Genomic DNA, 14,075 nt, shown 5'->3' with positions numbered 1-14,075 from the left:
TTGTATTTATTTCCATAGAAACTGAATATTATATTATATATAATATGATACAGAGCATTTTAAATAATATTTTTACTGCCACTGAATGTTTTTCAATATAGACAAAGAACTGAATTATGAGAAACTGTCTTAACAAAAAATAAAATAAATATTTATTTCAGTACTAACACATCTACTGATTCTGACTCCAGTGAAGTAAGGATCTTTTCCAGAACAGCTAAAAACAGGCAGTTTAATTGATGGTGTATAAGCAGCACCCAAAGTTCAGTTTTGCTTCCTCCTCTGAAAACCAAAGTTATTTTCTTGAAATGATAAAAACAGAAAAACAATTTCTACTTTTGGACTTGAAGAATAGCAGCAATGCTAAAGGTACTAGTTGGTAGAATGGGAAGGACTGTCCTTATTGATGTATCCAAATAAAGGATTGAGACTTAAACTGTTGTTCAGTCTTTCTTATTTTTAAGATGTGGGTATTTGTGAGAAAATGAAAATAAAGATTTAACATGAATGGCTAATAAATATCCCATAAAATGAACATTGAGTTCATTGCAAAGTCTCAGAAGCATAGGAAAGTAAAGTTAATCACTTTATCCTCCTAACTTTTTTAACTGAAATTTACACGATGAACCACAATTCTGCTGATCTTGCCATTTTCGAAAAGAAGATACTTGACAGCACCTGCCCTCTAGTGGTCTGATGGGAGCAGCAACTGTAATGTCTCTGTCCTAAAATATGCATATTTCTCTCAGTAATACTTTGACAGTAATATTAGCCAGCAAAATGTTTTACATGTAGTCACTGTAATATGTGATATTGTCATATTAGTAACCCTCTACAGTCCTTTTTCAGGTGTCTGTTTGACTTAGACAAGAGGACTTACTGACTGTGAATCTGTTGGATTCTCTAGACCTCTTATTCACAGATTCAAACTCGCAGTTTGACTGTCAGGACTTGTAAAATATAATAATTTACAATAAGTCGGCAATAAAAAGATCAGGCATAACATTGCAACCACTGATAAGTGAAGTGAATAAATATAATGTCACGTGTGCGCGGGACATATTAGGGAGCAAGTAAACATTTTGATGCCAAATTTGATGTATTAGAAGCAGGAAAAATGGGATTTGAGGATTTAAGTAAGTTTGATATGGACCAAAAGGTGATGGTTCAACGAATTCTCTCCCCTGGTCTGGCTTCAGGGTTGGACACCTGTAACCCTGTCCCAGGCAGGGTACACTGGTCCTGAGATTTAATTTTATCCATAAAGGTTCAATATTACAGCTACTGGTATTCCCGCTCTGACTTGTTTCCAGCGAACTCCGCCATACCAAACCCCACTTAAGTTGTACAGTGGGTGTTGAACACCTTTGGTCACAAACTAGTGACTGAAAGAATAAGATCGCGGATTCAAGCGGCAGAAATTAGTTTTGTTTGAAGAATGGCTGGGCTCTTCTTTAGAGATAGGGCGTGGACTATAGTCATTCGAAATGGGCTCAGAGTAGAGCTTCTGCTCCTCCATATTGAATGGAACCAATTGAGGTGGTGTGGGCATCTGATTAAACTGCCTCCTGGGTGAAGTGTTCCATGCATGTCCCATTAGAAGGAGCCCCCTGGGACAGACCATTGACACATAGGATCATTACATCTCTCAGCTGGCCTAGGAACACCTCGATGTTCCCCCACATAAGCTTGAGGAGGCTGGGGAGAGGGAGGTCTGGACTTTTCTACTTATTGGCAGCTGCCAATCACTTAAGTAGAAAATGATCAGAAAAAAAAGGACAAAAAATAGTTCTGTTTTCTGTGGCCTACGTAACAACTGCTGCAATAATTACACCTCCAGTGAAATGTTATAAGTGTTAGCTTTATTTTGATACCAAGATTGTTTACCCAGAGTTTGTAATTGCAGAGAAATACTCCATTCATTTTGGGGATGTCATTTTCGAGCAGGAACCTCAGAAAGCCCCTGGGGTGATTAACAGGTGAAGACAGCTGAAGTACATATATGTGGTCACAATTTACATTTGACGGTTTTAGAACAATTAAAAAAAAAACAAAAAAAACATTGTGAGTTAAATGGACATGATCTTTTTTTTAGTATCATTTATTATTACTATCATGTCATCATATACTATACTTGATCAGCTTAAAAGTGAACTGGCATTTAAAAGCAACAGTGGTCCAGGGGCTCCTCCTGTGGTGGTTACAACAGCCGAGGTACTGAAGCGTTTTTGTTTAGGTCTGCTGATGGTTTGTGTTACTGTGGTCGGCTCTCTGGCACAGTAATACACAGCTGTATCCTCAGGCTGCAGATTCTGTCCTGTTAACGTCACTGTGTTGCTGGAAGAATCTAATTCAACACTGAACTTATTATTTAGTGAATCTTTCACAGCAGTGTCTCTACTAATCCACTCCAGTGGTTTCCCTGCAGGTTGCCGGATCCAATGTGTCCAGGCGGTGCCAAGCGAATAAGAGACCTGGCAGGTGATGGTCAGAGGTTGACCTGGCTGCACAGTCATAGCAGTTGACTGTGTCAGCTGTTCACACTTCACACCTGTTTAAAAAAAGAAAAAGAATTGCGACCAATTGTTAAATCATGCTAAAAAAAAGAAGAACTGCTGACAATGACAAATGTAAAGATTCTCACATCCACCAGCCAAGAGGAGTAAGAGAGCTACAGGAAACATGGTTGTTGATGAATCTTATGCGATATCCCTACAACCCTACTGATGTGATGTTTTTATAGCTGAGTGGAAAGTGAAATTTGCATAGAGGAATACATATAAACCATCCATACAGTGAGAAGCTGACAGTTATGTGTGGAGTGCAAATACTTTCATGGAAAATGAACATACTCTATTTTGATCTCATTAGATTTCACGCCAATAAAACAAGTGATTAGTCTGTTTTCTTATCAGGTTATTTAAGACCGTTATTCAAAGTGTGGCTCATAAAACATGGAAAGCAAGGAGATGAGTACAATCAGTTATGTTTTCATTAAAAACCTAAGCATAATGATTTTAATTCTGAAAGATTATTTAAGAAGACTAAATGGATATATAAATGTTTCATTAACTCTTCCTCAACTACAGGAGATAATTGAACTTATTTGATGTTTGGTCAAAATAAAGTTTGTGTAAAATTTAAATATCAACCATCAAAATTGATGTTATTTTATTTAAAGCACCATGGCTGACTGTGACCAAATGGCGTTGCATCTTTACAGTGAACTGCTCTTTAAGCATTAGGGCTCCTCCGCTGGTGACTTCACGTTACAACTAGTCAGACACTGAAGAGTTCTTCAGGTGTCCTAAGGGTTTGTGTTACTGTGACTGTCTGGCACAGTAAACACAACTTTGTCTTAAGGCTGCATATTCTGTGGATATAAAATATCTGGAAGTGGAAATGCTGAACCTGTTTTTGATTGAATCTTTGTAGGTTGTTGCATATAAACACATCCTCTTCCAATCCATTCCAGCTCTTTTCCTGCAGAGTCAAAGGGGCTGACTGTGTCAACTCTTGTAAAATTGTATCAAACTATATTGCAAAAATGCTCCTACTGATAGCTAATATAATTTTCACATCTAACGGATAAGAACAGTAACAGTGGTACAGAAAACATGTTTTCTGGTAAAAATGACATAATGTTAATACCACTCTGCAGTCTGTTTTGCACTTGTATAGCTCAGTAACACAGGAAGTCAGACAGTTTGCACAGTCTCAAATAAATGGAGGATTATTACTGGTCTAACAGCAGTGAAGAAGTCTGTTATACAAGGTATGAAAATGACCATTGATTATTCAGTTGTAACTACAATGAAAGTAGTTACTGATGATTACACTGCACTTTATTTTAATAAATTTATTTATTTTTTTTAATTTTGATATTACAAAATGATAAGAATAAATGGGGTGTATATACACTAACAGTGAAAATTTTGCACTCACCTTCTCATTCGATATATTTTCTTTATTTTTAATGCTTTCTACATTTTAGATACATACTGAAGACATCAAATGTATGGAATTATGTAGCAAAAAAAAGATAAATAACTAAAAATGTTTTATATTTAAGATCCCTCAAAATAGCCACCCTTGGCTTTGTTGACAGCTCTGCAAACCCTTGACTTTCTCTGAATGAGCTTCATGATGTAGTCACCTGAAATGGTTTTCACTTCACAGGTGTGCCTTATCAGGGTTCATTTGTGGAATTTCTTCTTAATGGAGTTGGGACCATCAGTTGTGTTGTGCAGAAGTCAGCTGACAGCTCTATTTGACAACTGGTAGAATTCATATTATGGCACATTCAAACAGGTGTGTAAAGAGAAATGACAGTCCATTGTTCAATCCTCTGCGCTTCATGATTCACTAATGTCTATCCTCTTGCTCCCAATTTTGTTATTCATCAGCTAGTCTTTCAATTTTTTTATTCAAGTGGTCCTTCAGTCTTCTCAATACACTCATCTACACTTTCTTTTTATATTTTCATCTTTATTTTTAATCACTCAAATTTGCTTCACATCATTTCCTGCTCAATCTCTCTGCTTAGCTAACTAATACAAATCACTACATTTTGTCCTTCCTGTGCCCAGCCTCACATACAACTCACTGTCAGCCTTTTCCCTCTTCCTGTGCCGTATGCCACTTCTTTTTTTTTTTTTTTTTTTTTTTTGTATCTAACACTATCATATGTCCTACTGCATTTCTCTCTCTACTATTATACCTATCCAACACTACCTCATCACCTCTGTTTCCTTTACATAGGCATACATAGAAGTCTGGTCCAATCACCTCTCTCTCTCTCTACACTAGGAACACTATCTTCCACTTCATCCATGCTATTCTCTCCATCATATCAGACAGCTTCCTACCTTTACCAGTCATAGTCCCTACATTTAAAATACCTCCTCTCACCTCCTCTCCTGCCTTTCTTTTTCTCTTGCTGCCTCCTAAAATGCTTCACCCATCTTCTCTCTTCTCTTCAACCAACAGTAGCACTGTTTCCACTGGAACCACTGGTAGACCAATAACATCGGAGGCAGTCGCTGCCTCCAATGTTCCAGAGCTCTCCAGGCCCTCCGATGACAACAGGGTTAGAGTGATGTTGGAAACAGGTGATGATAAAGTTCAACTAATGTCACGTCACCAATAAAGTTTTTGGCATTACAACTCCAAATTCACAAGCGCTATGGCTCAGCTGCTATCTTGTGCAAGCAAAATATTACAGTTTTTCTCGATTGCTTAAACACTATAACCAGGCCTCTAAACTAAAATTTCAAAACCATAAACGCTATTGGTCAAAAAGCTCACCCATTTCCCTGAACTATAAACACTATTCCCTGCTTTGACACATGACTCAAATTTGGTGAACTGGTACTGCAAAACTCTACACACAAATCCCTACATTTTACAGTGCTTACACCATGTAGTCATGTAGAAAGCACTAGCATGCAATAATGTTAACTTAAGTCAGCATAGCTTGAGCACAATTAGCACACAATTAACCAGGTGGAAACACTAGGAGTCAAAATTTAGCACACACCAATCAGAACCTGCGATGGATAGATAAAAGGGCCAAAGTCAGCTCATTCAGGTTTGAAACAATGGATCCAAAGAGATGCAAAGGAAGAGGACGTGGTGGAGAAAGAGGACGTGGTGAAAGAGGAGGACGTGGTGGAGAAAGAGGACATGGTGAAAGAGGAGGACGTGGTGGAGAAAGAGGACGTGGTGAAAGAGGAGGACGTGGTGGAGAAGGAGGACGTGGTGGAGAAAGAGGACGTGGTGAAGGAGGAGGACGTGGTGGAGAAAGAGGACGTGGTGAAAGAGGAGGAGGAGGTGGTGAAGGAGGTGGAGGTGGAGAACGACGACGACAAGGAAGGGGAAGAGCAAGGGCACGAAGACAGTCAGTCTCGGATGAAATTCGAGCCACTTTAGTTGACCATGTCCTTGTCCATGGGATGACTATGAGGGAGGCTGGGCAACGAGTACAACCAAATTTGAGTCGCTTCACTGTTGCCTCCATCATCAGAACCTTCAGGGAGGAAAACAGGTAGGTGTACTTGCAGTAAGACTGCTTTGTACAGTAACGTTTAAGTTACTGAATTTATGTGTCTTGAGTTTCAATATGTTTCCATTATTTTCCTGTAAAATGAATGTGTGACAGTTACAGTAATGAGTGCTTCTATTTTTGTAGGACACAGAGACGACCACCTGGTGGAGGCAGGTTAAGGCTTTTGTCGGAGGAGCAAGAGAGGGAACTTGTAAACATGGTAATTGCAAATAATGTAATCCGCCTGCAAGAGATTCAAAGGAGAGTGATTGAGGATGATCATCTTTTTCGAGGCATAAATGCCATCAGCCTCTCCACAATTGACCGCATCCTCCGAAAGAATCAATTCCGGATGAAACAGGCATACCGAGTCCCTTTCGAACAAAACTCTGACAGAGTGAAAAACCAACGTGTGGAATATGTTCAGGTATGAGTTTTGATACTGTATAAGGTATTGTGTACCATCACAGCATGGCAGTTTATGCTGCCATTTCAGCACTCTTGAACTTTGGTTCAGGGTACCGATTGACTCTACTGTGTTATGTGTTTTGCAGAGAATCTTTGAGATTGAAGGACGGCCTGTTCCCCATGAAATGATCTTTGTGGATGAGGCAGGTTTTAACCTGACCAAAAGAAGGAAAAGGGGGAGGAACATAATTGGCCATCGGGCTATTGTAAATGTCCCTGGTCAGCGTGGGGGGAATGTCACTATGTGCGCAGCCATCAGCCAACGAGGGGTACTCCACCGCCATGCCGTACTAGGACCCTATAACACTATGCTTCTCCTTGCTTTTCTTGATGGTTTAAGACAACATATGTTCCAGCTGGACTACAGGGAACCAGCACAGCCAGAGCAGCCTCACTACGTTGTTGTGTGGGATAACGTCAGCTTCCATCGCGCTGCTCTGGTTCGTGACTGGTTTACCAATAACCCAAGGTTTTCTAATATCTTTCTGCCTGCATACTCCCCCTTTCTAAACCCGATAGAGGAGTTATTTTCGGCATGGCGGTGGAAAGTGTATGACCGAGAACCTTATGTCCGTGTTCACCTCCTTCAGGCCATGGAAGAGGCCTGCCTAGACATATCAGTAGATGCATGCCAGGGGTGGATCAGGCATGCAAGAGGATTTTACCCCCGCTGCCTGGCTGGGGCCAATATAGCCTGTGATGTGGATGAGATTCTCTGGCCTGACCCAGACCAAAGACAAGATGCTGTGGTGGGATAATGTTTCTGGTGTGTGTTGTACTGTATAGTACATGAATGACAATGTGCCACTGTACATACATTGGTTGCGTCTTTTGTGTTTATCATGTGACAAGGGTTTTGAAGGGGAGAACCATAAGCAACCTAATTGTTTTGGAACTATTGTTTTGAATTAATTGTACCAGTGTGCAAAACTCTGTTGTAGTGTGTGTGTTTTTGAGGGCTTGTGTTTGATGTCTGAGGGCAAAGTTCGGTTTTTCAGCAGGAGTGAATAGTTTTGGGTGTAGAGCTTCATTTTGACCTGGAAATAGGATGTTTGGGGAATTGAGTGAGATGTTATGGATTTGTGTTTACTGTTGTGCGGATATGAGGCGTAGTTTCAAGAAATGTGTTTTAGCAATCGAGAAAAACTGTAACACGACCATATATGGGAAACACCCTGGGACAGGTGCACTAATTCTGATTTCCGACCACCTCCAGAGTGACTTTTGTAAAGTGCACAACAACAACAACAACAACAACATCGTCATCCTGATCCAGGAAGAAGCCCTGAACTTTAACAAGTTTAAAGAGACTGTTGATCGTCATTGAATTTTTCTTGATTTTCTTTGATTGAAGCTGTAATTTCACAGATGATAAGTTTATCATTCACAGCATACGCAGATGTACTGAAATCTATGAAAACCAGTGAAGACTTCTTTTCCTCTTTTTCAGATGAAGATGATGTAGTAACTGAGAATGTGAAAGACAAGTAGTTACTCACTGATGAATTGTACATTTCACTTCGTGATCAACAGGAGGGAATGTTAAGAGAATATTGTATAATATGATCAGCTATATGAAATGTATCTTTTTATCTTACTGTTGGGGACATGTCTGGGTGACTTTTCACCCAGTAACTTGTGTGCAGCTACTAACCGCTTCCTGTCTTCAGAGAACAGAGAAGTGAAGACTCAGCTCTATTAGAAGAACATGCAAATGTAGTGAAGGGAAAAAACCCGCGGCTCCAAATGATGTTGTTACCTTTGTACACACACACACACACACACACACACACACACACACACACGCACACAAAACATCTTGTATAAATAAAGGACGGGGACAGTTGTGGGGCGCAGATCCTGTGTACATGACTGCCCCTCGCGAGGAAAAACTTCTGCAGTGTTTGTGTGTTTTCTAAACTCAGGAGTCTTGGCTAAAGAAAGAATGGCAGGGTGATTTAAAGAAATCCCCTGTCACTCTCGAAAGGAACTCTGTAAATTTGCTTCATTCTTATTCTGTGGCGCGCAAGTACACGACTTAGTGCAGAAATGCTTGCACTGTGTATATTTTGAAAGATGGTGTCATTATCAGTTATGCGCTGCTGTATTTCGCGCAGTCTTATTGCATTATTGGCAATCACTATGTTCACTATATGGGTCTCTTGCTCTGGAGTGAACATTCTGCCTCTGCCCCCAACAGCTGGACGTCTAGCAATTCTGTAAAGTAACAATTTCAGTATTTTTGCATGTATGGTACTGTTGTGTTTCTCATTAGCATGGCAGTGCTACAAATCTTAGTGCAAAGTGACTGTACTAACCGACTCTCATTTCAAAATGTCCTTATGATGCTTGCTACAGTGTAGCGGCTCAAGTTAGGCTGAACCCGTTGGCCAGCTTCCCTCAGGGTCACTCCATGGTTGATTACATGGTCCACTATTGTAGCTCTGATGTCATCAGCAATTCTATTTCTTACTCTTCTTACCCTTCCTCTCCCCCCTCCTCGTCTTCCTCTCCCCCCTCCTCGTCCTCCTCTTGCTCCTCATTGTCCTTGTTGTCCTCTTCGTCCTGCTTCTTCACCTCCACGTCCTCTTCCTCAGCCTCCTCTACTTCTCACTCTTCCTGCTCCCTCCACTGTACTCCACACACACAGCTTACCTGTACTATAGTGCTTAGGCTGATTGCAAAGTGAACTAATTATCTAAAGAAGTTTTCACATGTGACAGTGTGCCAGACAGTTGGCAAAATAGTGTAAATAATAGCCATAAATGTGTATAGTTTTGCTAGGTGTGTTGATCCTTTGCAAATTGAATGTAAAGCAGTGAGTTGTGTTTACAGTTCTGCAAAAAGAGTGCTGTGCAGTGGATTGTAGCTACAGGTTTGCAAAGTGTGTGTTACAAAATGGCAAACTGAGTGCAAAGCAATGTTTGTGCTTTTAGTTTTGCAAACTCAGTGAGTGGTTTTGCTATAAGTATTAATAGTTTTAGAAATTGTGCTATAAGAATCACAGTTAGGGTTTAAGCATTCAGAAGAAACTGTAATCCCTGATTCCTCCAGTCTGCATGCTGAAGTATCCTTGGGCAAGGTGTGTGTGTGTGTGTTTGTGTGTGTGTGTGTGTGTGTGTGTGTGTGTGTGTAAAGACCACTGATGAAAGATCTTCAAAATCACAAATTAACCATATATGTGGCATTTGATGGTAATCTCCTCACTGGGTCCAGTGGGAATAGAATAAATCCTGAAGGATTTTGTACAGCTGCTTAACCAACTCCTATCACTGTGTGTGTCGAGCACAATAATAAACTGCAGAATCTTCAGTCTTCAGGCTGTTCATCTGCAGATACAGCTGCTCTCTGCTGTTGTCTCTGGAGACAGTAAACCTGCCTTGTACTGACTGAGAGTAGTATTTGCTACTACCACCACCATCAGTTGCAATCCACTCCAGTCCTTTTCCAGGAGCCTGTCTGATCCAGGCCATCCAGGAGCTGCTGAATGAGATTCCAGATGTTGTACAGGTCAATCTGTGAGACTCTCCAGGTTGTTTAACTGCTGGTTCAGATTCTGTCAGAGTCTGACCATTAACACCTGTAAAGAGAAAATCAATGACAAATGCACAACTTAAAAAGCATGGCCCAAAATATATTTTTAGATTATCATCAACAAAGCTTTTCACCTGCCAAGCAGAGAGTTATAAGCAGCAGTCCTGTCCTACAGTCCATCATGTCAGGCTGTGTCCACTGTTCTCTCTCCTCATCGCTACAGTCAGACATAAAGAGATAGAAGCTATCAGTGCTTTGCATTAACTCCACCTCTCAGACATTTGTGTCTAGTATCAAAAGAGTGAAAAATAATTAAGCCTCTTTTCAATCATGTTTATCTAAATTAACATTTTTGGCATTTCCCAAAATGTTTGCCTGACTTCACAGAGAGAAACAGAATCCTGTGATTAGCAAATATTTGCTTTATATTGTTATGAAAGGGTATAACAGAAGTGTATATTCTTACTTTTAAATAATTTATTGAGAACGTGTGATATGATTAATAATATATTGATGAGTTTGTTTGTTTTTTGTTTTTGTTTTTTTGTTTTTTTCAACAGTTTTTCACAATATGTAAAAACATAACTTCACACTTATTTAACTTCACCTAGACCATTTATTAGACTTACACGTATACTTTAAACTTCCAGTTAATCAAAGCAGTCTATGTCTTTAAACAAAACATTTGTTCTTCCTCTCTTGTTGTGTCTTTGTTACAGAACAGGGAAGGAATTTTCCTGAAAGAAGTTATCTGACATTCTTTTCTCTCCCTGGGAAATATTATACTTTCTCCTGTTCTGTAACACTAGCTAGATGTTGAAGTACACACAACACACAGACTGCATCAGAAGTCCAATTCAGATGCTAAATACAGCACCGTAAATGCATACATACATAAATTATATGTTTTGTTTTTCATTTCTTTGTATTCATTAAGCCTTAGTGATGACTGCACCAATAGAATTCACTTTTATTTGTTATTGTTCTCTCCATTTAGGCTCAGATTGGTTTGATGTTTGCAGGATTGCAGTGATGTTAAAAGAGCTAGTAAAAGTAAAAAGTTGGCCAAAAAATAAATGCTCAAGTTATTTCTTCCCACCTCTGTTTATAAGTAATGTTTAGACCTCATTAACAAGCATAGTGAGATAAATTCATGAAGCACAACCCTGTGAATTGGCAAAAAGAAAAAAAATTTAAAAAAAGATCAGCATACTCATGGTCTCACCTGTCACCTGACATGCTGGCTTTAGGCTTTAATCTGTGGACTCTTCCACTATTTATAGTTGGACACTCCAGTCTCATCACCACATCTTCAGACAGACGTCCAGTGATTCTAAATATAAACACTGGCCATAACTAAGATTTTGAAAGGGAGATGGCCAGTTAAATTATGTGTTTGTTTGATGATTTGTTTGTTTGTTTTGTTCTGTTTTTATTTGTTTGTGTGTGTTTTTAATGGATTAGCCTTTGTACACTTTGCAAAATTCTATATAAAAATGGGTTGACTGTATAATATGAATCATTTATGTTTAAAATACATTTTGTGTTTCATTTGCTTTAAGAAACTCATCTACATTTACTAGTGAACTGATCCTGAAACAATCTGTGGTCTTAGGGCTCCTCCTCTGGTGGTGCAGAGTTTAGATAACTAAAGGTGCTTTTCTTCTCCTCTGCTGAACGCAGACTTCACCCACCTGAAATTAAAGCTGACAGAAAGATAATTTCTACAACTGTCATGATGTGACCTTGACTGAAAACCTTTGAAAACTATCTGTTTGATATCTGTTTAAACCATAAATGATTTGGTTCCATCCTGTTAAGATCAATGACTTTATAAGTGCCTCCTGATAATAAAGGTATTTTTATACACAGTCAACCTCTTTTAATTTTCCCTAAACAATGTAGCGATGACTGTGTCAGCCTTAATTTCTTAATATACAATTAGATAATGTATTAATTAACTTGTAATACACAGTGGAAGATTCTGTACAACTGTTCAGCCAGAGTCAGTCACTGTGGTCGTCGGGCACAATAATAAACTGCAGAATCTTCAGTCTTTAGTCTGTTCATCTGCAGATACACCTGCTGTTTGCTGTTGTCTCTGGAGATAGTAAACGGCATTGAAGAGTAGCTGATATAACCACTAGTCTCACTGATCCCAGCAACCCACTCCATTTCTTTTCCAGGAGCCTGTCTGACCCAGTGCATCCAGTAGTCACTGAATGTGAATCCAGAACCTGTACAGGTCAGTGTATGAGAATCTCCAGGTCTTTTAACCACTGGTTCAGATTGTGTCAGAGTCTGACCACCAACACCTGTCAGAACAAGTTACATGCGTAAAGTTGATTAGTTGTTGGAGACAAGTTTGACTTAACATTAGTGAAATGACTCACCTGCCCATAAAATCATCAAAAGTAGGAGTCCTGTTCTTAGATCCATCACTCTAAACTGTGTGACCACTGCTGTTCTAAATCTGTCAACTTTTGCAGGACAAACAGGTTTAACACATCCAAGTTTTGCATTGACTCCTCCTCACAGACTTTTTGTTTATTTGTTTGTTTGAGCATCTTGTATTACAAACACAAAAGTAATATTAGCTCACATGAACAGGCAGCATAAAATAGTTTAACTCTTAAAGTGTATTTTATACGGAGCCCCGCAGGGGACATGGGAGGAAAAAAAATTACGATGAACTTGTGCGAGATCTCGCAAAACTTTTGCAGGATCTCGCAAAACTTTTGCGGGATCTCGCAAAACTAACTCGGGATCTCGCAAAACTAACTCGGGATCTTGCAAAAGTTGAATTCCAACAATGGCGGCAGCTACTTAGTTGTAATATTACTCTTTCTGGGTCACAAAATAAACTTTTAAGATATTTTGAGGCGTGAATGTAGCTGTGTAAACGTCAAATATCTGCTCGGTTTACAAGACATCAAATATTTGCAAAAGTGCTCCGACATTTTCGGAGATCTGACACCCACCATCTCGAAGCTAACGGGAGGTCGACACCTACTACAGCCGGAAAGAACACCGCTCTCCCGGCACATCGTGCCTCGACCTCCCGGTCCGAAGAATGCGGCTAAAACTTTTGCAAGATCCCAAGTTTGTTTTGCAAGATCTCGCAAAAGTCCGTCTTAATTTTTTTTTTCTCCCATGTCCCCTGCGGGGCTCCGTAATTTTACGATATACCTACTCATTCTAATGATTTAAGCATAGTGTAATAATATTGTCTATGTCAGAATTTTCTTTAATGTCACTATACAGAAATGCTATTAAATTTTGGTTTATCTCAGTGAAATAAATAAAAAAATGGAAACATTAACCCTAGAACACTATCGCTATAAATAGTAACACAATCACTAATGCCGGGTGATTTTTACCCGATATAATATAACCAATAAAAAGTAATCAAATATATCAAAATATGACAACACATGACAAATTAGAGTGGTCTTCTTTTACTTTCAACTGTGCCATGTCTAACAAAATGAAAAAAAAAAAACCCTAAAACAAAATAATGACTCTGGAAAGCTGGTCTTTGGTCCACCCATTCCTGGGACATTTGAGACTTCCCTGGTGAAGGCACAGGCTCCTCGACACGCAAACAGCTGCAGGAGAGAGAAATCATGTAAATGTATTTTCCCGGGTGTAAATCACCCGACGATAGTGTTCAAGGGTTAATGAAATACAGAATATAAAAATCTTACTAAAAAAATCATAGTAACAGTAAGAAAATCACAGTGTTTTAATGATCAAAGTGTTGTGAAAGCTTTCATACTAAGGCAGTTTTAGGCAGGGTGTGTATAGTCCCTTATAGTTTTTGAAATCAGAGTTTGAGGGAGACATCTGATGAAGGCAACAGCTCTGTAAAAGAAGCGGTTTTCCTTAATCTATAAGTGCTGATTTATTTCATCCAGAATCATCTGCCAGACAGCTGTGCTTTGGACAGAGAGAGATCAGGATGTAGTGTCCTTATCAGGTGGCTGGCATGTAAGATCCCTATCATCCACTGTGGTACTGTCACCAG

The 14,075-nt window shown here is 39.4% G+C and overlaps 4 protein-coding genes and 1 long non-coding RNA gene across 11 annotated transcripts in view; 2 read left to right on the top strand and 3 right to left on the bottom strand.

The window, feature by feature from the left end:
* Nucleotides 1–14,075, bottom strand: part of LOC100709195 (uncharacterized) — a 1,346,887-nt gene that overhangs the window by 822,800 nt on the left and 510,012 nt on the right. The gene's annotated exons all lie outside the window — the stretch shown is intronic.
* Nucleotides 1–14,075, top strand: part of LOC112846698 (uncharacterized) — a 961,229-nt gene that overhangs the window by 603,896 nt on the left and 343,258 nt on the right. The window lies entirely within an intron of this gene.
* The window catches only part of LOC102076453 (Ig heavy chain Mem5), a 900,359-nt gene that overhangs the window by 575,658 nt on the left and 310,626 nt on the right, over nucleotides 1–14,075 (bottom strand). The window lies entirely within an intron of this gene.
* LOC106096470 (immunoglobulin mu heavy chain) overlaps nucleotides 1–14,075 on the bottom strand; it is a 1,110,954-nt gene that overhangs the window by 794,268 nt on the left and 302,611 nt on the right. The window lies entirely within an intron of this gene.
* Nucleotides 5,885–7,666, top strand: LOC109202056 (uncharacterized). Its single transcript, XM_019358448.2, has 3 exons — nucleotides 5,885–6,046; nucleotides 6,191–6,473; nucleotides 6,601–7,666. Exons 1-3 carry the CDS (start codon nucleotides 5,955–5,957, stop codon nucleotides 7,270–7,272), a joined length of 1,047 nt encoding a protein of 348 aa, XP_019213993.1. The 5' UTR covers nucleotides 5,885–5,954; the 3' UTR covers nucleotides 7,273–7,666.

Source organism: Oreochromis niloticus, linkage group LG4 (genome assembly GCF_001858045.2).
Source record: "Oreochromis niloticus isolate F11D_XX linkage group LG4, O_niloticus_UMD_NMBU, whole genome shotgun sequence".
Taxonomy (NCBI): Eukaryota; Metazoa; Chordata; class Actinopteri; order Cichliformes; family Cichlidae; genus Oreochromis; species Oreochromis niloticus.
Note: the sequence above shows the minus strand (reverse complement) of the source record. Positions and strands in the feature narration are given on the sequence as shown.